The following is a 26,576-nucleotide window of genomic DNA, read 5'->3' as shown; positions in this document are numbered from 1 at the left end:
ATAGGTCACATGGGGTAGCACTTCTCAGCGAAGTGCTTCTAATGTGTCCTTGACAAGTTTTGTGAGATTGAGTGTTGTCATGAAGCAAAATTACTTTATGCTGTCTCGGTTCATATTCTGGTCGTTTTTCGTACAATGTTCGGTTCGAACGGATAATTGTTCTCGGTAGAGATCCCCTGTGAATGTTTAACCAGATTTCAACAGCTTATGGTACACTACACCCTTCTGATCCCACTAAATACATAGTATTGCCTTCTTTCCGTGGATATTCCGCTTTGGCGTCGATATTGAGGATTGGCCGTGGTCGCAAATGGTTTTTCGACGTTTGGGGTTACCAAAATAAATCCATTTTTCATCCCCAGTGATGATACGATGCAAAAACCCCTTTCTTTGTTGCCTAGTAAGCAGAATTTCGCAGATGGTTTTTTGCCTTTCAATGTCTCTTGGCTTCAGTTCATATGGGACCCATTTTCCTTCCTTGTAGACCTTTCCCAAGGCTTTCAAACGATTACAGATTGAGTATAATTTAATGCTTCTGCAAGTTGTTTTTGCGTTTGACATGGGTTTTCATCCACCAATGTCTGCAATTCTTCGTCTTCGAATGCTCTTGGCCGTTCAGAACGGCCTCTTTGTCCTCCACATCAAAATCACTACTTTTAAAGCGTCGAAACCAATCTCTGCATGTTTTATCGGAAGGAGCACTATCACCATAAACTTCTACAAGCATTCGATGAGCTTCAACTGCAGTTTTCTTCCATTGGAAGCAAAAGATTAACACTTCGCGCAAATGACACTTATTTGGCTTAAATTTCGACATTTCCGATGCAGTAAGAAGCACTGATGCCACCGACGAGATACTATTAAAGACTGTCAACACTGGCAAATTTTTGGCGGTATAAAAAGGATCCCAAGGGGACCCGGAGATAATTGAAGAACGCTGACATTACCGACAATGATATAAATTTGTTATTATTAACATAAATATTTGGCTCATACATTATTAAATTCACGATTTTTTATTACATAAATGTTTCATAAATAAATATGCATACTTGTAAAGCTATATCTTATATATATTGTAGAAAAATTATAATTTTTTCTCTACAGTTATCATCTCTGTTGATAATTAAACTTTGACAATAACACTGAAATCACAATTTTAAAGAAAAATCTTGTATTATTGAGTTCTAAATGCATAAATACGTCTACTAAACTAATAAACCATAAAATTAGTATAATATTATCAGTTTTTAACTATTATTCAATATTCACAAGGACGCGAACTTCCTATCGTAAGGATGTCGATCTTAATTATGTTATAAATATTTTGTCGGCATTAATTTTGTTATAAATATTTTGTTATTAAGAGGATCCCAAAGTTGTTTTTTTTTACTGATTAAATACAATAATTTTCGTAGAATGATATCGTATATAATATGTATTAGGTCACCGACGAGATACTATTAATTCTCGTCTGTGATGTGCATATACGATATCATTCTACGAAAATTATTGTATTTAATCGGTAAAAAAAAACGACTTTAGGATCCTCTGAATAACAAAATATTTATAACAAAATTAATTACACAAACACAATTTATTTTAACTTAAAGTAATTTTTATAACGCAAATATTCAAATTAATTTTTTTTACTGGAATGCAAATTTAAGTTATTCTATCTCATATGTCATAAAACGCATGATTATAGAATCTGCGAAAGGAATATCGACAAAAAGAGTCAGGATCATCCTGCTGTCCAAAGCGTGAGGATGAGCGGAAAGTTGCTGTGCGAAATCTCTCGTTAGCGGTAGAACCAGGCGAGGTTTTGGGCTTATTAGGTCATAACGGCGCCGGCAAGACCACGGCAATGAAGATCATCATCGCCGAGGAGGCACCGACGAAGGGCAGGGTGCAGATTAGCGGTCATAACATTAACACCCACATGACGGAAGCTTTCCGGCAGATGGGTTATTGTCCCCAGCACGACGCTCAATGGAAGAATATCACTGTAAGGGAGCATCTGGAATGCTACGCCGCGATTCGTGGTGTTCCATGGAGCGAAGTCGACAGGTGCGATCTTTCAATATTCATCTAATAAAATATAATTAATTTTTTAGGGATATAATAGTTAACTTATATAAACAATTGAATTATTATAGAATTTAAAAAAGTTTGTTTGATACTTAAAAATTAAAGTTTTACTACAGCGTCAAAAATTACCGTAGCATTATAATTAAGTATTTCCTTTTTCATATGGCAATCTAGTTTTCTGATGTATAAGTTAACATAACAAATTTACTTTTTTAAAAAAAGATGAAATTAAAAACGTCCATTTGGTGCGAGACATTACCGTGTCTCTTGATACTAGCATTTCCAATATAATTAATACAATATTGTTTTTTAATTATTATGTTGCAGAATCGTGGATCAGTATTTAACCGGTCTGCAGATTCACGAACATGCTGACAAGCAGAGCCAAGAATGTTCCGGCGGAACTAGAAGAAAACTTAGCTTTGCGATGGCAATGGTCAGTGGACCCAAGGTGATTCTTATGGATGAACCAAGCACGGGTATGGATCCCAGATCAAAGAGATTCCTATGGGATACGATTCTCGCTAGTTTCCAGGTAAAGCTGTATACTACAATTTGAAATTATTTTTCTTTATTCAACAAATTTTTCAAATAATATATATTTTAAAAAATTTTTACCAACTAAATAAAAAAGAAGTATAATCAATACAAATAAATATAGATATAACAAAGAAAGAAGAATAAATAATAAAATAATATTTAATAGCAATATAATTATCAGAATATACAGCAATCAATTCACATTAAAAGATTAAAGATGTCTCGATTCGATTATACATATTAAAATTTTTCTTCTAAAAATCTTTTTAATTAATAGGGTGGCAGGGGAGTTATATTGACTACCCACTCCATGGAAGAAGCAGACGCACTGTGTTCAAGAGTCGGCATAATGGTGAAGGGTGAGCTGAGATGCATCGGTTCGACTCAGCATCTAAAAAATCTCTATGGTGCTGGGTATACTCTAGAGATGAAGCTGCTAGGCGGCGATTGTACACCGACGACACCCTCCGGCGACAGGATCGCCGGCTTGAAGGAATTTGTCGCCGGCCTCTTCCCCGACGCCACTCTGGAGGAGAGCTTCGCTGACCGGCTAGTTTTTGCCGTGCCCCAACATGCCGTGACCTCGCTGGCTGAGTGCTTTACACAATTAGAAAAAGGTGAGAAGACGGCTTGAAGAGTTTGAAGAATTTTCTTCGAATTTAATAATCGGCTTGTCATAGATACTTGTCAAAGAACACAAAAATCTAAGGATATTTTTTTTATGCAAGCATAATATTAACCCTTTGGCCTACAACCACGAGTGAGACAAAAATATCCTTAGATTTTTGTGTTCTTTGACAAGTATCTATGACAAGCCGATTATTAAATTCGAAGAAAATTCTTCAAACTCTTCAAGCCAAAGGGTTAAAGAGAACATTAAAACTAAAAGATAAGGAAAAATTAGAAAAAATATATAATTTTATTAATTTTTAAGTCTGGGACGTTTTAATTTGGATATTTTGAATATATAATTTTTTTTAGTTATAGCAGTTTCGAATATCGCATCTTAATTCTTAATAGCAATTACACAATTTTTAATTTCCAAAATTTTAAACTTGGAATTTAATCATTAACATTAAATAAATAAAAGTTTAAGAAATGAAATTAAAGTTTATCTAGAGTTCTTTGAGAGAGCGAGAGAGAGAGGGGGAGAGGGGGAGCTTGAAATTAAAATTTGAAAGTTTCGGCGTACGCGATTTAGGAATTCAAAATTTTAGCCTTGTATTGTAAATCGATTGTAAAGGAAATTTTCGTAACTTTTTGAAAATTTTTGCTTGCAGCCAAGCTCGAATTGGATATTGAAGAATACAGCTTTAGTCAAACTACCCTGGAACAGGTGTTCCTCAAGTTCTCGCACTAGAACACTTCCTTGGAATGACGATGTGACATCGTTACGTGATATAAGTGATAAACTCGCGATCAGTGCGCGTGAAAGAACTGTTCGTTTACATGTGAAGAAAACGAATGTGCTAGAACATGACAAATGTTGCTTAGTTTCGGGAATTTCTATGTCCTCAACAAATCATGTGATTGCGCTAATGACAATGTGATGAAACGTGTCATCTTTTTATTACAAGGTGTCGCAAATAATTGAATGGCGAGCATAATGGTTATCTAATGATTCTAGTATTGCAAAGGAATATCGAAGAGACATCGGTTTGTGCCTTCAAATTTTTGGAGGGACAATGAAGAAACAAACAAACAAAATGATGAGACAAGAAGAGTTTTTGAATAATTTTAATTTTATTTCGAAGTGTTGCAAGGTGATAAGCCTGTTTGGAAGTTTATAAAGAAATGAGAAATGAAGATGGAATATAATGGAAAACAAGAAATAATTATCTAAGAATTGTAGCGTTTAAAATGAAGAAATGAAGAATTATTTACTTGTTTCAAAGTACTGAAGAAACAATGAAGAAATCATAGAACAATGAAGAAAGAGAAACAAGAATGATAGGTTGTGTTAACAAAAAAGAGAAATAAGTTAAATTCTAGATTGTCAAAGCAAGGATGAAGAAACGTAAAAAGATGGAACGATAGCTAATCAATTATCTCACCATTATACATTCGATAGCAGTATTAAGATGACAGAAAACTATAGGGATGACAAAATGGTGAAGATAGATAACTGTACTAAAACCTACATTTGAAGGAGTGTTAAAGAAATTAGTCGCTTTGTAGCTCCAAACTGGCAGAATGATGAAGCAACAAGGGAGCTATGAAGGAACATATACATACACAAGTTAGCCACTAGTCCTAGTATACAATTTTGAAGGAGTATTAAGTGACAAATCGTATTGCAGCTTTATCGAAGAAGAAATGTTGAAGAAACTATATAGTAAAATGGAACTTCAAAGAAATATTAATGAAAGTTCTTTAGTTCCGAGATTAAAAGGAACTATATGGGAAAAAGATGAAGAATTTAATAATTGCTAAGCAAAAATTGTCTCGTTACTGTAAAATTAATGACGAGAGACGACGGGGGAGTAGTCCATTAGGTCTAGCGTGGAAATGCTTCAAGGAGTATCGGGACAAATCAGTTTAAGTCGAAGAAATAACTGGAGGATGATGAAACATGAAGTTAACTCTTCAGATGGTGCTTCGAGAAAGTGTTGAAACGAGAGGCCGCCTTCGAATTATCGGAGGAACGACGATCGATAGAATCGTGGAACAGTTAGAACAAATAAGAATCTAATAATAGTGTATTTCCTTTAGGAGAACGTCGAGGTGACAGGGTGGGCGAGGGATTGACATCGACGGTGGTGTTATTGTTCGCGCTAGTGAACGAACGCAATCGTCTTTCGCGAAAGACTCTCTCTACAAAGTTTTGTGTATTTATTCTATAAATAGTATTGCGGGGGTACATACCATGGGGATATAGTCGCGATTTTTGAACACGAGCTCCCTTTTAACAGTGGAATGTCGTTGTTCTCAAAGTTTTAAATTCCCCACGAAGTTTTTATCTGACGTCTCTATCTCTCTCATCGGCATCGTTTCATCCGTAACGTCGTGTTCGAGTGGTGGATCCTCCGCTCGGAGATCGGCGTCCGAGAGTGAACGTCGAGTGTAAGCGCGGGGAGTGAACGTCCTCGTGGCGTAGAGTTGAGATTACGTACTGATAGTTCACTTCGTATTTGAAAACTTACCGATAATAGATCTCGTATCGATATTGCACTGGAATTGGAGCGCACGTCCCGTTGTTTTCGGGCAGGACAGCTCGTTCATGGTAGCTGCAAATCGATAGACCGGCTCGAGAAGATGATAACGTAAGATTTCAGTCTTCGGCTGGTTTCTAACATTTACAATCCTGAAAGAAACCTTTATATCGTATAATCACACACATGCTAGTAAACCGTTATAAATCCTTCACTCATAATAGTATTATTTTACCAATCTTGTCCGATTATTGACTGCAGAAAATGGAAATAAAAAAAATTTGATTAAAGTTTTTAAACTATCGCGGCATTAAAATTCAAAAATTTCTTTAAACATTTTTTACTGTAGTTTCTATTTTTTTTATTTACGTTTCGATTCTTTTCAGAGATTTCTTTAGACATATTTAATATTTATTTTACATTTCTTCTTTTTAATAAAATTAAATAATTTAATACCATTAAAGACCAAATAATACCATAATTAAGACACAAGACCTGTTCTTTTTGGCTGAACTTTTACAGTTCATCTTACTTCGTTTTCTCTCCAGGAGGGAAGAAGAAGAAGAAAGGTGAACTGGTGCAAAAGTTCAGGCCTATTCAAAAAGAATAGGCCTATATACGCTGAGAAAAATGTACTAAATTTTAACAAATATCTAATTGTTTGAATAGTACTAATATAACATTTATTTACGGAAAATAAATATTTGTTAAATAAAATATAATAATATATAATAATAAAATAGATACATCAAATTAATGGTTCTTATACCAAAATATATGTTACATAAATATATGTTAAATAAATATATGTTTACATTTAATAAACATTCAACTGGCACTATTCAAACAAATATTTATTAAAATTTAGTATATTTTTCTATTAAAAATTAAAATAAATTTCTAAGAAATATATGTATAATATTGGATACTTACACTGTAATAATAATTTATAGAAAAAAATAATGACATTTTTCACGCAAGAAATACAGTACAATGATAAGATATTGAGAATAAAAATAGATGAGACGTATCAAACTAAATTCAACCTATTTTCTTAATAAATCCTCGATTTAAAAAATAAAAAACTTGATTTTATGAAATAAATATCGATTTCTTCTCACCCATCTATTTTCTGCATTCAATTATACGAAGGAACACAGGCAATATCATAAGTATTTTCTAGATAAAATTGCAAATATGTAGATATATTTTTCGAGTTAGAAGATTGAGAATACATTTGTAACATGAGATTTTTCAAATTACCCACTTTTTGAGCCGAGCCATCGAAGTGGCGCCGACGTGAGTCTTATTGGGCCGTGCTGAATGCATCGAGTTACGAGGAGTGTTCGAGAAGTAGCTTTCATCGCGGAATTACCGCAAACGTACTAATTACTTAAATCTTTCAGCTAAGACGCTTTTTAGGTGAATTTTCAGATTTTGAGCATTGACATGACGTTACAGAGATTCGACATAACATTTATATATTTATTATAATTTCCGGGAAATTAAAAAAAATGCTTCCTGGAAGGCGTGCATAAGAAACGTCAGAGTTATTCGATGGGATTTACATAGAGATAAAAGATTAAATAAGAGAAACATTGCGTAGCTAATCAATTTTTGTTGAGTGATGCTGAGACATTCCGTATATATACTGTGATTGGCAGATCGGATGTTTTATTCTCTTTCGATAAACGAGGGGACTAACGTGCCTTGAGTTCAGTATATATTTATATATACGCATAACTCGAAGAAGCCGAGAAGCGTAATTGTCATGCTGCTCATAGAATAAAGTACGATTGTTCCTGAGAGCTACGCGAAAAAAGTACTGTAGTGATCCCTTCTGTCCTGTTACTTTTCTTCCGACACTCCAGCGCAATCGTTTTTCCGAAACCCGCGAAGCATCGTATTATTTCTCGAACACCTCTCGCATTTTCTACACGTAATTAAAAATACCCCAGGAAGAGCCGTAGTCCTAAAAGAGAAAACGCAAGAAAATGACGCGGCTTATAGTCTCGAGCGCAACAACTAGAATGTTTTTCTTGTGTGATAACAATCATGCGGACACTCTTTACCGTTAAACATCGATTGAATAATACAGCGAACGATTCCGAGAGAAAAAAAGCAGTCACAGTTAAAGATACTGTTAATGTTGTAGGTTTAACTCTTTGCACACGGCAATCCTGTTTTACACGTCATTATCCTTCCCACGATTGAAGGAAGATCCTGTAAAAAAAAATTTGAAAAATAAAATTTAGTTAATAAAAAATAAGCTACTCTTTTCTCTTCTGTGGCTAATTAAAAAAAAAACAGAAATTATTTCGTGAAAGGAATTTATATGATAATTATATAATTTTGTTATTACATATGTATAATATTATTATATGTATAAATAAATCACAAGATTAGATGAAATAATTAATCCACTCTTGTGATATATTTTTTCAACTTGTTATTTCTCTCTCTCTCTCTCTCTCTCTCATTCGAGTGTAAAGAGTTAAGTCAGTTTTCTGTCGAGAATAATTTCGCATACTTTAGTTAAGGAGAACTGATCAACATTAAGCAATATATACGAGAAATTGAAATGGATACGATTATGTAATTGAAGGCATGAATGGTAAAGGGCGTCAATTAACACGCGATCGATCGTTCGATCAGATTGGAAGAATATCTTAATCCCTTCCATGAACAAATTATTTGTGAAATGTACCCGAATTGATTTATATATTATTTACAAATATATGTTGTACAGACTATCCCAAGTTCACTGTTTTTTTCTTTAACAATATTCAACAATATATTTTTTGAAAAATTTCGGTTTAGTTTTTTCTCGAACGAAAATTGAATAGAAACATCATCCGCCTTTTTAATCTTTTTATCTTCAATCTTATACCTTGTGACATTTTTACTTATCAAGAAGAAAACTTTGTAAACTTTTCAGACTGTGTCACTAATAACGGAAAAATTAGTTAAAAAAAAACTGATCTTTTTGTATTTACATATTTTTCGTAAAATGAAAGAAAAAGAGATGTGCAGTGAATTTGGAACAGCTTGTATGTAATGTTATTAATAATTGTCTCAGTATAGAGAGAGTAATTTGGAAGGGAGGCATTCCCGCAACACGTGTATATAAATTTTCTTGGTCCTATAAAAAAGAGAAGTAATATGCTTTTTATACAAATATCATTCACCGAGATTTTAGAATTCCGCTTTTATTAATTTACGAAAGACTCGGGATGATAACTAAATATTCTTATCATCCAATTTTTCAAATAACATAGTCGAACTGAATAAACTTTATCTAACATCAAAATGATCGACTTATTTCTGTGTCATAAAATAGTAAATTTACATGCGAGTAGATATTTATTGTAAAATTTTGACAGTTTGTATTATTTCTATTATATTTATATTTTATAGAGACACATACACTTAGAAGGACGAATTATTTTTTCAGTTAATTTTTAATTAATATAGTATTTCATACATGTTTCTTAATATTCAAATAGAAATTAAATTTTTTTTGCAAGGATAACGCTGAATAATTTATTTAAGATCTAATTCCCTGTAATTATTCTTATGATAAATTTTTAATTTCCACTTTCATCGCTCACTACATAGTTAATATAATTACGTAAACATAAAATAAATTGTTACTATAATTTTAAAATAATTTATTACCGTTATTCATTATTTAGTAAATTATTGTTATAACTAATTCTCTTAATTTTTGAAGTTAAGTCACTATTTAGTGAATAATCGTATCAAACAGATGAGAAAGGTAATTCCCATGCAAAAATTTTATATTTTATCAGGAAAGGAAGAAGTATTATGTAATTGAGAATCGAAAAATCTTTGTTAAATCTTTATTATTACATCCCTTCAAAAGATTGACAGATTTAAAAAAAAGACGCGAATTCAGTTTGCAACATCGAATTTTTTATTTTCTAAAATCAGCAATCTGTTAAAAGTGTTGGGATTTATGTATGCTATTCGTTTTTTTCCATTCTCTTATTAGTATCACTTCGTATTCTTTATAATAATTATAATTGGATTCGGAGTACAATCTTTTTCATTTCTTTCTCTGGTGTATAAAGTGATAAAATTAAGTGATATGCAATAAGATTTGACATAACATTTTAGTTTTTATTTAATAGTTATTAAATAAATCGTTCAGAACGACTAGATCTTCAGAATGACTTGAACATAAAATTTTAGAATTAAAAAAAAGCACAAAAAAGGATTTGATTATTTTCAAATCGATGTCTGATTTCGAACCTCACGAAATCATAACACCCATAGAATGAATTCTTGTCAATTTAAAAAATTTGTTTATTCATTTTTTTCACAAGAACTGCACTAGATAATATTTCTATTCTAGTTGTATCTCGATGAAATTTTATTCGGTATACATAGACATAATCAACGTCAAGAAATTGCCTGTCCATAGTACTTCTCGAATGGCCGTTGTGTGTCTCCGTAAAATCAACGGCAGCTTTCCGCGAAAGGTAAACTTTGTAAAAAAAAAAACGTAATTTAGATTGAACTAGGCTCTTCTCGTTGATACTTTCAAGCTTGTGTAGAACTGTTTCGTAGGATTTTCAACAAATTTGGTAAGATAGAATAAAATCCAAAAGAATTTCGTACAATAAATTTGTTTGGACTGAATTATTTGAATCTCCGCATCCCGTTTCCAATTTTCATCCTCTGATAAGAAAGATAAAGATAAATAATTATTTACGTGAAAAATGTCTATGTTCATTATTCACAATAAAGAACAAATGATGAAACAAATGAAGAATACGGAAGTTTATAATAAAAAAATAATGGGTAGAATTTTATTTAAATGTAAATGATTTATTTTCATCGAATTTTTTTATTCAATTGTTATATATAATAGAAAGGTGTTTACACGTTATTAGCGTTCAACAAAACTTATATATATTTTCATTTAATTTATATCATTTAGAGGACTAAACATATATATATGTATATATATGTATATATATATACATATATAACAATTAGATATATACATGCTGCCCTTGTATATACGGTTTTATACACGTACACTTCGGAGAATTACTTACTTTTGAACTAATTTCGAGCATTTCGAGATATTAAAATAAATAAGAAAGTTTTTATTCGTCTTTATTAAATTATTTAATAATTTATTAATTAATTACTAATAAATTTAAATAGTAAAGAATTTAAATAATTTTGATTTTTAATTTTTTATTACATTTATTTAATAAATGTAATAAGTATTAATATCATGATTATCAGTAATTTATCAAATTTTTTAATATAATGTTATGAAATAAACTATTAAATATAAATTATATCTTAAATATTATATCTTACACTAAAAAAACAAAAAATATTTTCTCTTATGTTCTATTATAAAAAAAGAATAGAGCAATATCTTTTAAATGCTATAACATGAAATGTTTTCCATTTTCTAAATTTATGTTCTAAGAATCTTTAAATTAGTTCAAAAATAAGAGATTAAAATGTCTTGCTTCTCAATTTTGTAAAATAAAAAATGAGAATTATTAGAGATTAAAATCACTTCGAAATATGATTGCGGAAAAATTTTCTTTGTCACTTATATTAATTATTGCAAATCGATTTTCAATTTTATTTATGCTTTACGTACACCGTCAAAAATAACATATATGTAAAATAACATGAACAACAAAATCTATACATACAGGTATACAGTTTCATTATATAATGTAATGCTCATATAAGTGTAGCTTCTTATTTTGACAGTTTTCGATTCAGTTTGTTTACACAAAAAATTAAACCGTTATGGAGCAAAACTAGATAAATATGTCAGAAATGTGTTAAGTAGAATGAAAAATAACGTTTTAAAGTTTAGACCTTTTTGTCGATTTTTATCCTCCATACACATATTGTAATTTAAAAAAAAATTTTTTTTAGACAGTTTTGCAAATTTAGAATTGAAATAGATCCAATAAGTATTATCTTTTATAACAGTTAGAAAGCGTTTTTTTCGAATAATAATAAAGAAAAGAGAGTTTATTTTTAATGAGGTCAAATTGTTCATAAACGCATTTACGCATTTATATTGTTATACATTTAAACTTTCCTATATAAAAGACAAAAAGACATATTTCTCGAAATTAAAAAAGACATATTTCTCCAAATTATTATAACATAGAATTTATCTAAAAAGGAAAATTAGTTCAGAATGTTCAAGTGAAAGATCTACAAAATAAACTGTTGAAACACAGCTTTGACACACAGTCGCATTTTTTTATCGAAATAGATTATTCACGCATTTCTTTTTTTTTACAAACGCATGTACTTGGATGCTCGCATTCGTAATTAACATTCATACATGTGAAAATATTCAAAAATTATTTATACTATAATACAATATTAGTATAATGGTATCAAATATTTAACAATTTAGGGAGCGTAAATTTGAATTACAAATGAAATAAATTATTTAAATTTAGTAATATAGACAGTTTAGTATTAAAATTTTGCTAACATTAATGCTTTGCAATCAAATCAATATATATATTATAGATATTGATTTGATGTATCCCCCTTTTTCTTTTGACTTTTTAAAAATATGTTCTTACAGTTCTTAAATAAAATAATACATATTTATAAGATAGTGTAAGATATTTTAAAAGTACAATGGGATATCTTATTTCTCTAATTTCTACCTTGATTCCAATGACAATTTCGATGAAAATCATGAGAAATATAATCACGATCAGTAAAAAGAATTCGTTTCTTATTGAATAATGGTCGAGTAATTATCGTACAGAACATTTCTGTTATTAATCAGTTTGCCTGTCTCGTATTATAAACAATAGACAAAGCGAATTTGGACCGTGATTGCTAAATTTATATCCTTCTAATTAAATAAATACCTATAAGCGTGATTATCATATGAATTACCAATTGTTGAATCCAAATGTTAACACGAAAGTGAATTTACTTTCAGAAGTGAAAAGTAGATAATTAGAGCACTTTTTCGAGACTTCTCAATTCAGAGATGAAGATTCAAATGAAATTAAAGTAATTACATGACATAATCCAGGCATAACGTTCAAAACATACAGACGGAACATTAATCACATTCAGCAGATTTACACTTTCATGAATTTCGAACAGTAATTGAATCTAAATAATAGGTGCGGTCGAGTTGCCGCTACAAATGCTTATTTGATTGATCAATCGGAAAAAAGAATTTTACTAATTAACCAATCAAAAAATGCTTCCAAACATTCGTAGTGGTAACTCAACCGCACTCTACGCCAGTCAATTAATCAATTTTAATTGATACAGTCACAATTACTAAATCAGTGATCTGGATTTATAATTTCAAAATTTTTCCAATGGACTAATGATTATCAATCCAGTGACAAACTTGATCTCAGTGATCTCTATTATTTTATCTTATAATAGACATTTTAAACAGGAAATTGTCATTACTGAGAGGACAGTAGTTCTTCTTAAGAATAATTTAAGAAGGCATTGATTTTTGAGTGATCGATCGATGTATGTAGATGTTAACGATAACCTCGCGCAAACTTATTTAAAAAACGAGATCAAAGAGTAATTTAATAAATCATTTCTTACATTGTAAATAAAATTGAAAGCTTTGCAGCCCGTACTGTATCACCTAAAAATACAATCCAGCTTTTTTCTTTTTCCCCCTTATTTATCTCTCTTTTTCTTTTATTCGTTCACTCATTCATCATTCACTTTACTTGTTAATTCTTATAGTTTATAAATTATACCATAAGCTATGAAAACATATAAGTAATAGAATTAAAGTAATAAATAGATTATCCAGTCTCCTGAATTTTCGACTGCGATTCTTAAATCTATAACTTAAAGTCTATGGCTTATGTTCTTTTTCTTTCATGTGCTATGGTCTTAATAAGAACTTAGCAAAATTCGTGATTCATTACCGACGCACTTAAGGATAATCATATATTGCATATGGTCATTCCACAAAAAATTGGAGTAATAAATAAAAGATATAAAAAAGAAAAGAGAAATGCTCACGTAACATATTACAAAACATAACTCTACACCGCGGCGTATTTTTCAAGTCAGCACCTTCTTCTTCATGTGGATAGATACAGCCGATGGTAGTCGTTGGCACCGAAAGCGCAATTACATTTGGGACATTTTCGTTGCCGCGTCTCATAACGTGTGCGTAGACAATCCCAGCAAAACACGTGGAAGCACTTGGTGAGCACGGCATCCTTCCGCTTCACCTTACAAGACGGACACGTTAGAGTTTCCTTGTACTCCCGCAGCTCTTCCGCCATCACTTCATCCAGGGTTTCAGCGAGCTCAATCTTCTTCATTCGCTCGACCTTGCGCCTCAGTTGCGCTATTTCTTCCTACAACGCAATTCATATTAAATTTTATTTTTATCAATGATTGAGTTCTATCAATGATGGTATTCAAATACACTATCAGATTTTGTCATCTACTTTCTAGTACTAAAAAGCTTTTAGCATTCAAAATTTGCATAATAATTTATATAAATTATTAATTAATATAAACAAAAAATAATTCTCTCAGATCTTTTATAATTAATTCTACCCAATTAACTAAAAAAAAAAAAGATATAAAAAATTCAGAATACAAAAAAATATTTTAGCTACTGCAGGATTTAGATTAATCATTACCTGTAATCTTTTAGTTTTATATGCTTCGGCTTCCAAGGAACTTGTTTTCTCGGCTACGACCTGTTGCGCTTCCTTCATTTGGGAATGATATTTCTCTATAACAATAAGTTATATTAGTTTCTTGTTTAGAAATAATTTTATTTAATTTTTTATTAAACCATTTATCTTCATTTATTTTTCTAGCTAATATAACAATAGCTAATATATGTTGTAAACATCTTAATATATTATTTATATGATTACAAAATTTATGTGAGAAATTTTATTAGAGATTTTTATGTAATTTAAAATTTTAATTTGGTGTTTTTGCGTTTGCATGAAGAATTTTACCAAGATGGAGTTTGAGATCAGCTGCAGATTGTGCACTCTCTATCGCTTTCCGTTTATGCATCTCCATCGCTTGCTGTCTCAGCGCCAATTCTTTTTCCACCGTGGCGAGAGAGTTTTGTAAAAGACGCTCCTTCTCTTCTAACTTTCGTACAACTACGTTGGCCGCTTCTACTTGCGTCGTTAATGTAGACACTTGTTCTTTCAACACATCCTTCTCCTCTCTCGCAAGTTTGTGCAATTGATTACTTTTGATCCTTTCTGTCATGAGCTTAAAATTTGCGTCATCTTTCTCACGTAACTGCTGTATAAGTCTAGAGTTCTGTTCCTGCATATCCTCGAACGCTTGTCCGGTCACTTCCATCTCATTCAGAAGTGCTTCCTCTTCCTGCAACCAAATACAATTCTGTTCAACGTTACATTTCCGTTCACGTATGCTACCAAATTCTGTCATATATTTCCTAATATTAAAAATTGTTTAACATTATACATAAAAAAATTTCCATAGTAATGATTTGTATAAATAATTGCTTAATATAAAATAATCCTCCAACTAGATTTTTTGTAATCAATTCTACTCCCAATTAATTAAGACCTAATCTTTTTATATATAGCGTATATTAAAAATAAAAATAAAAATTAACCATAAAAAAAGTAAGTGTGATCTACCTGTTTTTGACAAGCAACCTGACGTTGCAATGTGTATGCTTGTTCTTCTAATTTCTTAATTTTTATCTGTGCATCTTCATCAGCTAACTTCTTACGTTCCTCACGTTTACTTTCCTACAATAAAATTCACATTGTTATCCAAACAAAAATATAAATTAATAAAAATAAATATTTATATAATATTATTAATATTAAAGAGCAAAATATTTCAATCTTTATTCAAACTAATTATTTTCCTCAAACTGCAATAGATGATCAAATATAATATACATGCGTTGCTTATTTCATTGATTTATCATCATGTACATTACTATAAATCATCATATAGTAATTTTAGTAATTATAAAATATATTACAACACACTTGAATCTTTTTGACTTGCTGTCGTAAATCCTCCAACTCTGCTCTTGTTTTACGCTCTGCAGCCATTAACTGTACTTTATCTCGCTGCTCTTTTCCAACACCTTTGTACATGTCTAATAAAAGCTTCATTTCTTTCATCTCATTCACAGCTTTTCTATAATCAAATATTTATTTTTATTTATTTTCTAAAAATATATTGTCACAATAAAACTATCAGTATTTTAGTTGAAAACACTAGATATCTTCACAAACATACTTAAGTTGTGCCTTCAAATCTCTCACGAGTTCCGATTCTGCCATTTTTGCGTCTTTGGTGCGATGTGCAGGATCCCGATGTTCAGTTTTCACAGATTCTTTCTTGATATCCTTCTCACGTTTTATATCCTTCTCCTTTTTTAGAGTTGGCGAAGTTAACGTTAGAGAGTCTGATATATTTTTGTTGCCTTCACCTTCTCCAACCTCAATTGTTTCTACCTCTTCATCAGCACCAGTTTCCCTCTTTATAGTAACACCACTTTCTTCTTTTATCTGTACATGTTTATAAAAAGTTAATAAGTAGTAAACACAAAATCTTATTTTTAAAATTAATAGTCCAATCTATTAATATTTTTGCAAGAAAAAATAATTCTGGACTACATATATACAAATGCATTAAAAATTAATATAATTATATAGAAAAAAGTGCATCGCTATCTCTTGATTTAAATTTATACATTTATATCATTATACTTGTGTAGATCCTGGCAACGAATTTGAAGCATCTTCTTCTTTTCCGCTACCATCTGAATTATTCCCTTCTTTATTTTCTTGCGACGTTTGTTGCCCTAATTTAGTTGTCAATTCCTCTACTTCCTTTTTTAACTGGAAAAAAATTTAATAAAAATAAACTGTTACCTACTTTTATTACAATTAAATAATATATATCGAGTGATAATCTATATTATATTTTGTTCTGTTATTAAGATAATGCATAGAGAGCGATCGACTTGTAATGGATAGGTCTCGGGTTCAAACTTGATTTTTATTCTATAGATATGTATATGACTCGGTTTATAAAAGATTGATTAAAGAATTAAAAAGTCGAAAGAACTCGGAAAGTTTTAAGAAACATTGTATTATGTCTCAGTTAGGGACGAATATATTCAATAAAGAATACATTTTAATTGCAAAGTTTAAAAGTTTTAAAAGAAAAAAAAAAGAAAAAGTTGTAAAAGAAGATAAGGGAAATTGTAATCTGACAATTTCGAGACAATAAATTGATACATAGATATTATATAAATCAAAGTTGACAATCACAGAAAATTAATAAATTTTGTAATAAAATAAAAAATAAGAAAACTAATTAGAAATCATATATGTTTATAAGTACATACTCGAGGTATTTCAGTAGAAGTTTCTTTGTATTTTCGCTTGTACCGATGCACTTCTCCTTTTAATTGCTGATTGTGATTCTGAAGGGAGGTAATTAGGTGTCGCATTTCTCGATTGATCGGACCTGTCTGTTCATTGGCAGCTAGATTCTGTTCAAATTCAATGCGAAGCATCTCGTATTCCTTGCGTAATTGTGCTAAAACGTCTTCGAGTTGTATACACTCGCCGCGCAATTTTTTTTGAGCCATTAATTCTTCACTCTATAAAAAGATTTTGAATAAAAATGAAATGTCAATTTACATGCTCGTAAGCACAATCTTCGGATATATGAAGGTCTTACCTCCATCATCTCAATGTGGCGTAAATGTGCATTTTTGCTCGATTGCAATTGTTGACGAGCATCATCCAGTTGTGTTTTCAATTGCATAGATTCATTATACAATACGGAAAATTGTGATTGTAAACATTTATACTCTGTTGTTTCCACAATTACTGATTCGGGAAGTTGTCTTATCTACAAGAAATGTTAAAATTTAGCTATTTAGTAACAGCAAAGTTAATTAAATTGGATTATGACATAAATAAAATTTAGGAAACAAAACTGTTTACTTACATCCATTTTCAATTTTTCTACTTCTTTTAAAGCCTCGCGATGTTGCTGATGAAGTTTGTCTAATTCCTGTAATCTATTATTAGCTAATTCACGTGTCTCTTCAAGTTCTCTTTGCAAGTCATCAAGCTGTAAAAATAATATATATCTATATATATTATAAATTAAAGAAAGTATTGTCATATTAAACTCAAGTTTATGCTTGTATCTTTATGTACAAAAATAAAATATGTACCTTAGTCTGAGAAACACTAGATGCAACTAAAGTATTCGGTTTATTACTGCCTTTCTCATCAGTGCCATGAATTTGTTGAAAAGCTTTTAATTTTTCGACTGCTTCTCCAAGATGATGTTCCAATTTATCATTTCTCGCCCGTACTTTGTTCAATTCGTATTGTAGGTCGTCGACTTGATTTCGCAATTCTGCTGCAAGCGTATCTTTCCCTGTTATTGTATCTTGCAATTCTGACATCTACAAAGAAATATTCAAAATAAATAAGTATTGACATTTTTGCGCGATTATCAAATAAATAAAAAAAAAAAACTAAATGATGTTACAATCTAATTCGAGCCTTAGCTTTCTAAATTAGTCTCCTTTCTTGAAATTTCTCAATAAAAATTTATATGTAGAGTAGAAAATTAAACTTGAGCTAATTACAAATCTGACTCTCACATGAAGCCATGCGGTATTCTAGGTAAGGTGTTTACTGAAATCTTGTAAAATTCTCTGAGAATTCCTGGATTTTCTAGGTATTTTTGTTCAATATTCCAAGTAAAATAAGATAATTTTTTTTAACGCGACTCTGAAATAAATTGGAATGCTAGTAACACAAACAAATTATTATAACAATTAAATATTCATTTAATTCAGGGCTTTTTTAACGAGCAATAATAGTTTATTAATAAATATCGTATGAAAATATCATGTATATGTACTATTATGACAATCAAACGTTTCGAACTTACAAAGTCTTCATCAGTGATTTCCGCAAACCACCTAATTAATTAATTAAATTATTATAAATTAGTAGAAGACAAAGATTCCACGAGACTGTATCTATCCTTTTCTATTTGAAACTCTGAAACCTATTTTAAGGATTGTACAGAAAAGACTCACTACAGTATCAGTAAGCTACTTTCTTCTGCTAAGTGTCTTCTATTATCACCTGATTAAAAAAAAACTCGCAAGACACACGTACGAAAATGTAAATAAATATATACTTATGTTAGATGTGTATGCCATACGTATTGCTAAGCCCGATTATTACAACATTATACATTACCGAATAAAATAGTTAAAAAGAAACAATGTTATCGGAAAGAGATAGAATAAGTAAAATTCCAAAAATATCCGTCTGTATCGACAAATTCCATAAAAATTCCTGATATTTAAGAATAAAAAATCTCCTAAAAATTCTATTCCAGGTTTTTCTAGATAGTAAACACCCTGCCAACACACAACACACACACACACACACACACACACACACACACGCGCGCGCGCGCGCACACACACACACACACACACACACACACACAAGCAAAATCTTAGGCGTCATCTACAATACACGGAGTAAGAAGAGTGAGAAATTGACCAATCACAGTCGATTATTCTTCTCACATTCGACTGTGATTGGTCAATTTCTTACTCTTACTTCTTACTCCGTGTATTGTAGACGGGCTTTTATGTCTAATAATAATTTTTTGATGTTTAAAAATATTCATAATAATCTCCCTTTTCTTTATTTCAAGTTACTTGTAATTTATTTATGACAAATAACAGCTTTACGTATATAATCGATAACATAAAAAGTAGAAAATTAAATATAAATAAAATAAAAAATCAATTACCTTCAATGAGATAGTGTGGTACTTTTCATGCAATTGTATATTTATCGCCTGCAGATTTCTGTTTTCCATTTGTATTTCCGCATTGGCACGACGTACGACTTCGTCAATGTTCGGCGCCTCTTCTATATAATACGATTTATAATCTTCAATTATAAAAATGTACGATTTTTTGCAAGTTATATATATCCATAAAGTTCTTTAGAGATTTTGTGGAAAAATTTGAATCTTACCGCAAATCAAAACAAGATATATGTCAATTTATTCAAGTATATTACATTAATTTGAAATCTCAAAACAAATTCTGGATGTAACTTACCGCCATCAAATTCTCCTTTAAGTGCAAGAGTGATTTTTTCATTTCTCTGAGATAAACGATCAAATGCTTGTACAACTTTAGACACAGCTCGTTTTGATACCTGTACACGGTTTGCTAATTTGTCATCCAATTCCTCTTTATCCCAGGAAGATAATTGCATTAGAAATGACGTTGTAGCCTCACTCTCGTCTATAATTAAAAAGAAAAACATTTTGTTGAATTTATCTCAGAAAATATCGTTACATTGCACCTTTTTTTCAAAGCTTACTTTTATTTTCAGATTCATCGGCAGTTTCAGCATCGAATCTCTGTAATAATACACGTATATCTTCATTGAGTTGATTCCAATATCGATTAACTACATTAAGTACTGCATCGTCCTGCATTTGGCGTTTTTCTAATTGTTCAATACGTTGTCTCAATTCAGCTTCCATTCTATGCCTTTGTTCCAATCTCTGGAATAAGTAAATTATATGTGAAAAAGAATAGGTACATATTAAAAGTTATATAATAATGTAAACAATTTATATACAATTTATATATGTATAAAAGTATAATTTATATCAAATTAATAATAGTATATTTTTAAATTTTAGAGTATATACAAAAATATGTATGTAATATGTACGTACAGGATGACAATTGAGAAATCAAATCTAAATCATTTATTTCGTAATGAATAAATAAAAGTAATTAAATATTATTCGGCAAAAAAGTTTAATGTTTATTTTATTGTATATTCTTAGTAAAAAATAATACAATTTAGTTTCAATAACTTCCTGCAATAATAGCAAATGTCATCCTGTATAAGCTATATTTTTATATATAATTAATATAATTTTAATAAAATTACTCAACAGTACAGAATTGTGTAACTATTTTCTTAGTTATATTATTTTTTTATATACAATTATGTACATCATGTTATTACAGTTTAATCCTTATCTTTATTTGCTATTACAAATCAATTTATTAAAAGTAATAAAAGTATAAATGCAATGTAAACTTTATATACCTGTGCTAGCTTTTTATTCTGAAACTGTAAAACTTTCATGTCCATCTCTTCGAGAGTAGATATGGGTCCAATTAGAATCGGTTCAAACTGCACCTTTTTTATAGGTGGTTGGGAACTGGAGTCCCCATTATCTGGGGGTCGTTTCGACATCTTTGCACGCAGTGCTGTGTCTGTCAAGTATAAATAGTAACAAAATAATAATTTATTTAGAACATTGAAATGTTTTTATTTAAAGCTTATGCTGTTTAATGTTTTCTGGTACATAGAATATCATATATTCTGTAAATAATTATACCAGTTTTGAACGGAATATTTTAGTTTCTACATGTGGTATGTTATTATAGTATATAAATTGATTAAGAAAAGTGCTATATTTACATCAGATCTCGATGTAAATATAGTTAGTACAATAATATTAGCTTCAGAAAAAAAAGATGAAAAACTTCTACAAGGTTATGTCTATATCGAAGAGAGAGAAATCCACATAGACGTTGCAGGTGAGTCATCAGTAATAAAAACATTAATGGCCAACACGTGTCAAGCACGATTTGAAAAGTATGTGTACAAAAACAAGAAATAAAAACAACTTTATAATATACTATCAAAGTCGACGATTCCTAAGATGTCGTCTCGTTTTGTTACGCCCACAATGTAGCCAGTGGAAGTGAATTGGAGTAAACGATACATAATTAGAATTGGAATTCGTGATCATACTGAGAAGCGTGGGGGCTATTACAGATATTACTGAAATTTTCCAATTTACGAAGCTAAGGCGAAATGAAATAATAGCGTTGGAGTAATGTCGTTATTATTGATTTCGCGCGCGCGAGTTGGCGTGTGGGCGCGGGTTTACCTTAGTACAAGCGATTAAACTGTTTCTGCTGCCGTTGCTATGTCCACTTTCCACGATTATTCGTGCCTCGCTTCCACGACCTCGCTGCTACGACATCATTCTCCGGCAAACTGTGCCTCGTGTCTTGGATCAGCCGTCGCGAACCTCCGCATCTTTTGCGATTTCATCGACGAAAATCGTGGAGTCTTGCAGAAAGCACGCCAGTCCGTTGTACCGTTGATCGTCCTGCCCCAGCCAGGACAGCCAACCAACAAAAATCACCGTTATGTGGCAGTTCGGAACGGTTCGGAAAATAAACGATTGGAAAGCCGAACTTGGTCGATGCATATATCTGTCCGTATACCCAGATAACCAAGCATGCGATTATACCCAGATAAAGCGGGGAGCACAGATTCTTGCTTAACGCATGACACATGAGGCATAAGAAATTGAACCAACCAGAGTTCTCTATTACATGGAAGGAAAAGAAACGGAGAACTTCGATTGGTACATATTCTTATGCATTACGTGTTATGCATTATGCAAGAGTCTGTGCTCCCCGCTTAAGCGGGGAACACAGACTCTTGCATAACGCATAACACGTAATGCATAAGAATATGTACCAATCGAAGTTCTCCGTTTCTTTTCCTTCCATGTAATAGAGAACTCTGGTTGGTTCAATTTCTTATGCCTCGTGTGTTATGTGTTATGCAAGAGTCTGTGCTCCCCGCTTTAACCATCACATGCCAGCATGCATATCGCAAGCTTGGTTATCTAGGTAGGTAAAGAAAATTATTGCCGTGTCGACGACACTCATATGATAAATAAAATTTATGATAACAATTAAGTAAGGTTGGTAATATAGAATTCTTCAAAGCTGTTATGTTAGTGATGCAGATTGCCGTCAAAGTCGCTACTGTAAGAAAAGTTAGGTTTGCCTTGTTTATAGTATAAGTGGTGGTTTATATATATGGTATTTGTTATTGACACGTGCGTGATCTCTTAAAGAAATTCTTCATAATTTTGACTATTCTTTGAGGGGAATTGTCAGTTTTTCATCTTTTGACTGTCTCACGGAAAATAATTACTATTATTTTCCGTGTCCGTGATATTATAATCGTTAAACATAAACATGAATTCAAAGAAAATCACTCTGTCAAAGAGTATACTGGAAATGAAGGTGAGTTGGAAAAGTTTGTAGAAAATAGATATTTCCAGCAAATAAGCAATGTTATTTCACGTTATTTGTTGTTACTTTGACGTCAAAATGACAATAAATAACGTCAGTTTGTTCGCTCGATTGTGGCACGATAATAAGTGGATTTGTTCGCAGTTCATGAAACGTACAAAAGACAAAGTGGAGAAAGAACAGTTTCAAGAAGAAGGAGAGGAATACTTCGGCAGTGAGCTTACATCACGTATGAAAAAAGCATCGTAAGTACTTTCTATTATTTTTTCCTACTAGCCTTATATCTGGATTAATAATTATGTAAATTAAAATAATAATATGAATTTTTGAATATTTTGTATTTTGAAATATGTATATTTAAGACTCACATTTTTTCCTGGTGAAAATATTGCTGTGATATCAATTGCTTCTATGTATATCTTTTATGTTTAAGTGGAAAATTTCTTATGGAATCGAGCTATGTTTTCTGCGAGAAACTTAACAACGGTAGATTAAGCTTTCAAGGGATGAATCCAAATATAGAAAAATTAATGGAAGCAAAGAAGAATGCTAAACGAGCCAACAAAGATGTAAAACAAGAGGCCGATATATCTGATGAACAAATGGCTGTTCAATGGACGAAAATGCGAGCAAAATTTGATACTACAAACAGATACAGAAAGACGAAACATATAAAAACAAACAATGAAGACGAACCATTAAGTAAAAAACCGAAATTTTTAAAACCTATAGAATGAATTTGCATTGTAAATAATTATATAATAATTATGCATATAATTTTATTTATATTAAGTAAATAAATATGTTGTACAGTTTGTATTAAGTAAATAAATATGTTGTACAGTTTGTATATTTGATACACGCATAAATTTTTATCTGATAAAACTTAAACTGATTATTATTAAATGATCATATTACTTTTTTTTTTAATATGATTGTATAGCTGTTATTTTCAATAATATTTAATTAGTAATTATCACACTTAAAATACATAATTTATATTTTTCTTTATGTCTCTTCATATATATAGATTTTTCAAGATGAAAAGTTTGTATGCATTTAGTCACATGTAATTTTCTTTGCCACGAAACCTGACGCGGCAAGTAACTCTCGAAATGTTTCAACGCACATACCGTCGGTGCAATCCTTCCGCATTCCTTTCTGCCAAAGTGTATCAAAGTTCTCCTCTGAAAATTTGAAACCGACGTTCTTGAATATGCTTCGTATTTCTTCCTTGTCACGCATCTATATAACATTTTGTAAATATAAATTAATATTTTCATAATAGAATGGTATAAGATACAATGGAATAATTAGATAAAATAATATATAAATTAATATTTATAGTTAGGAAATTTTGGCAAATTTTTGGATGAGACAAAATCATCAGATTTTGTAATTTGATACAATTTATACCGAATTAAGAGTAAAAATATTTAAACAATGGAATAACTAGATAATACGAAATCAAGCAATCCACCTTAAAAAAATCTATATGTGTCAAACCGTATCTCATAAATATGCTAGGCGATATCAAGCAATGGGTGGAGGTTTGATCGCCCAAGTTCTCCTTATCTGGATGTAATCCAACGCGCGGTAACATTGTTATCAGAAAATCTGATCTTTCAGATGGAAGTCCTGCCGCACGTACTTCTATAATATTTCTTATATTTCATATTTCAAATAATCACTTTGAGAGAAATACTTTTAAGATCGAGAGATATAAAAAATAAACCCTACTTGCGCTATCAGTTGTCTGAATATTTTTTATGCTGTCATTATACGTAGTACAATCTAGACTTGTCACTGGTGCTTCTAAAATAATATTTTTTAATATCATTGCTGTGTTACTATAAGTTAAATTAAAAATTAAAATCAGAACTGAAATACGTTTGAAATTACCATACTAGATTAAAATTAGTTATTGTTATTAATTATCATACAAAGATGTATCATTTATCATTTCTCTAATTCAATTTTGAGAATTTAGAATATTACAAAAATTATTGATTAATCACGTTTAATTATTGGTAGAACGGGTAAACTGCGCTTCCAATTCAAGAGATTTAGTATTTCTCTGTAATTAATATTTCCATCTGTGCGCAATTGCAACGTGTCCATTAATGGTACAAGAAACTTCTTATTTGGATATATGCGATACTTCTCGAAAATCAGAAAAACCTTATCTTCAGGTAGAGTTCCGACGTATTCCTGTATTAAAATTCTACGATTATAAGAATGTGATTTGTGACGAAATGTAATCGTATAATTTTGGTTAATTTGATTAACGATTTACCTCGTATCCCATTGCGAATTTATAATAAATTAATATGAATTTTTGTTATAACAAATACAAATATAGAGACATGTGTACTTTGTCTAGACAAGAAAACTCATCCTCTATGTCTAAGAACGGCACTTCCTGAATACGCTTTTTGAGTTTTTGACGGAAATTGTTTAAATCTTGCAAACATTGCCACCAGAAAAGCACTTGTTTGTCTGATACATTTAATTCATCTTTGACACTCTTCCTAATGTGTATGGTATCTACATGAAGACGCGATGTTTCTGGATCTCTTGAATTACAAATTGGTAGTTATTCTTCACAAAAAAATTTATCATTTTTACTATTAATTAATTCAAGTCTATTACTTACGTAGCTAGTATAAAAAAAAAGAAGAAAAATCATATTCTGTATTCTGTATTGATATAGTTTATTAAAATTATATTCTGTATTGATATAGTTTATTAAAATTATTTAAAGTTTAAGTTTCGACGTTTTACGGGTTGACAAAATCTATGTAAATTAAATCTATGTGTTAAATTAAGAATAATATAAATGTCAAATTATAGTAATAACATAAGAATAGAGATACAATTATAAAAAAATAGTAAAAGTTAAAACTATTGTATTTAAACTTTGTAACAATTAACACATTTGTATTTATCTATATGTTCACATGATGAAAAGGATTTGTTACATAAGAGATTTTTGTCATCTCTCTTTTTGTCATACTATTATAAATTGTACAATTATCGTAAGATTAACAATTGTTGATTCATTGCTGATATTACTTGATTTGTCCGACAAACGATCTAGTGCGTTGTAAGAAATCCGCTTGTCGACCGTTGACTAAGGTAACTGGTTCGTGATTAATCCACGTCAAAATTCTTCTAACTCGAGATTCCAATCCCTGGCTCTTTGGCGATTTGCCAAATCTAATACATTTATCAAAGGACTTTTTATAACTGTAAAAAATTTTCAATTATATAATGTCAGCTTAATCTCTGTTGTCTCAATCTCTGTTGGTCAGCTATATAGTCTTATTGACATCTTATTAGCATAATGCTTACTCTCTTGTAACTTGTTCTTCCGGCTCATGATTACGTGATTTTCGGTACCAAGAATGTGCAGTATCTTCTTGTACCATTGCGTTATCTTCATATTCAAATATCTCTTTCATAGTCGGTTCCACAAAAATCCAACTGTAAATTAATTATGATAAAAAGGTTAATTATACCATTACGTAACGCGCGCGTGTATATATATATATATATAT

The 26,576-nt window shown here is 30.6% G+C and overlaps 4 protein-coding genes across 9 annotated transcripts in view; 2 read left to right on the top strand and 2 right to left on the bottom strand.

Moving 5' to 3' along the window:
* LOC108771158 (ABC transporter A family member 1) overlaps window positions 1–5,937 on the top strand; it is a 31,883-nt gene extending 25,946 nt beyond the window's left edge. The window contains exons 21-24 of one of the 2 annotated variants that reach the window (XM_018523082.1): window positions 1,709–2,070; window positions 2,419–2,626; window positions 2,909–3,248; window positions 3,912–5,937. In XM_018523082.1, the coding sequence (XP_018378584.1) occupies window positions 1,709–2,070; window positions 2,419–2,626; window positions 2,909–3,248; window positions 3,912–3,991 (990 nt within the window). In that variant the 3' untranslated portion in view covers window positions 3,992–5,937. The remainder of the gene's footprint in view (window positions 1–1,708; window positions 2,071–2,418; window positions 2,627–2,908; window positions 3,249–3,911) is intronic. The other variant, XM_018523083.1, reaches the window with a different exon arrangement.
* A 946-nt stretch (window positions 5,938–6,883) lies between these two features.
* Window positions 6,884–22,074, bottom strand: Bre1 (E3 ubiquitin-protein ligase Bre1). 5 transcript variants are annotated; one of them, XR_001940634.1, is made up of 17 exons: window positions 21,849–22,074; window positions 20,996–21,165; window positions 20,249–20,435; window positions 19,981–20,169; window positions 19,665–19,807; window positions 18,049–18,285; window positions 17,817–17,942; window positions 17,544–17,717; window positions 17,206–17,463; window positions 16,562–16,693; window positions 16,089–16,360; window positions 15,833–15,986; window positions 15,470–15,583; window positions 14,804–15,206; window positions 14,474–14,568; window positions 13,839–14,182; window positions 6,884–8,006 (listed from the first exon to the last, which is right to left on the bottom strand). XR_001940634.1 is itself a non-coding variant. In XM_018523086.1 (16 exons), the coding sequence occupies exons 2-16, from the start codon at window positions 21,143–21,145 to the stop codon at window positions 13,901–13,903; spliced, it is 2,916 nt and encodes a 971-aa protein (XP_018378588.1). In that variant the 5' UTR covers window positions 21,146–21,165; window positions 21,849–22,074; the 3' UTR covers window positions 12,464–13,900. The 5 variants fall into 5 exon arrangements, 4 of the variants coding, with proteins under 4 accessions (XP_018378588.1, XP_018378589.1, XP_018378590.1 ...); XM_018523086.1 differs by lacking the exon at window positions 6,884–8,006 and having other exon boundaries at window positions 12,464–14,182; XM_018523087.1 differs by lacking the exon at window positions 6,884–8,006 and having other exon boundaries at window positions 12,464–14,182; window positions 14,804–15,188.
* Window positions 22,075–22,840: 766 nt separating this feature from the next.
* Window positions 22,841–23,753, top strand: Mpp6 (M-phase phosphoprotein 6). The gene is made up of 3 exons (XM_018523080.1): window positions 22,841–23,007; window positions 23,161–23,261; window positions 23,450–23,753. Exons 1-3 carry the CDS (start codon window positions 22,960–22,962, stop codon window positions 23,751–23,753), a joined length of 453 nt encoding a protein of 150 aa, XP_018378582.1. The 5' UTR covers window positions 22,841–22,959.
* Window positions 23,754–24,034: 281 nt separating this feature from the next.
* Window positions 24,035–26,497, bottom strand: LOC108771154 (EF-hand domain-containing family member B). The gene is made up of 7 exons (XM_018523079.1): window positions 26,371–26,497; window positions 26,092–26,265; window positions 25,391–25,592; window positions 25,035–25,227; window positions 24,757–24,831; window positions 24,497–24,669; window positions 24,035–24,261 (listed from the first exon to the last, which is right to left on the bottom strand). The coding sequence occupies exons 1-7, from the start codon at window positions 26,478–26,480 to the stop codon at window positions 24,076–24,078; spliced, it is 1,113 nt and encodes a 370-aa protein (XP_018378581.1). The 5' UTR covers window positions 26,481–26,497; the 3' UTR covers window positions 24,035–24,075.
* Between the last annotated feature and the right edge of the window lie 79 nt (window positions 26,498–26,576).

This window comes from Trachymyrmex cornetzi, unplaced genomic scaffold (genome assembly GCF_001594075.2).
Source record: "Trachymyrmex cornetzi isolate Tcor2-1 unplaced genomic scaffold, Tcor1.1 scaffold140, whole genome shotgun sequence".
Classification (NCBI taxonomy): domain Eukaryota; kingdom Metazoa; phylum Arthropoda; class Insecta; order Hymenoptera; family Formicidae; genus Trachymyrmex; species Trachymyrmex cornetzi.
Note: the sequence above shows the minus strand (reverse complement) of the source record. Positions and strands in the feature narration are given on the sequence as shown.

What these genes read in the sequence shown, in the direction of transcription:
- LOC108771154 (XM_018523079.1), bottom strand. Translation starts at nt 26,480, where the DNA reads ATGAAAGAGATATTTGAATATGAAGATAACGCAATGGTACAAGAAGAT. An exon ending in TCGTTTGTCGGACAAATCAA is followed by an intron (nt 25,593 to 26,091) that starts GTAATATCAGCA and finishes TTGTAATTCAAG; the next exon opens with AGATCCAGAAACATCGCGTC. An exon ending in TCAGACAACTGATAGCGCAA is followed by an intron (nt 24,670 to 24,756) that starts GTAGGGTTTATT and finishes GAAATATTATAG; the next exon opens with AAGTACGTGCGGCAGGACTT.
- Mpp6 (XM_018523080.1), top strand. Translation starts at nt 22,960, where the DNA reads ATGAATTCAAAGAAAATCACTCTGTCAAAGAGTATACTGGAAATGAAG. An exon ending in AGAGTATACTGGAAATGAAG is followed by an intron (nt 23,008 to 23,160) that starts GTGAGTTGGAAA and finishes ATTTGTTCGCAG; the next exon opens with TTCATGAAACGTACAAAAGA. An exon ending in TCACGTATGAAAAAAGCATC is followed by an intron (nt 23,262 to 23,449) that starts GTAAGTACTTTC and finishes TTTATGTTTAAG; the next exon opens with TGGAAAATTTCTTATGGAAT.
- Bre1 (XM_018523086.1), bottom strand. Translation starts at nt 21,145, where the DNA reads ATGTCGAAACGACCCCCAGATAATGGGGACTCCAGTTCCCAACCACCT. An exon ending in AGAATAAAAAGCTAGCACAG is followed by an intron (nt 20,436 to 20,995) that starts GTATATAAAGTT and finishes TACTTATTCCAG; the next exon opens with AGATTGGAACAAAGGCATAG. An exon ending in CTAGTGTTTCTCAGACTAAG is followed by an intron (nt 17,943 to 18,048) that starts GTACATATTTTA and finishes TTATTTTTACAG; the next exon opens with CTTGATGACTTGCAAAGAGA.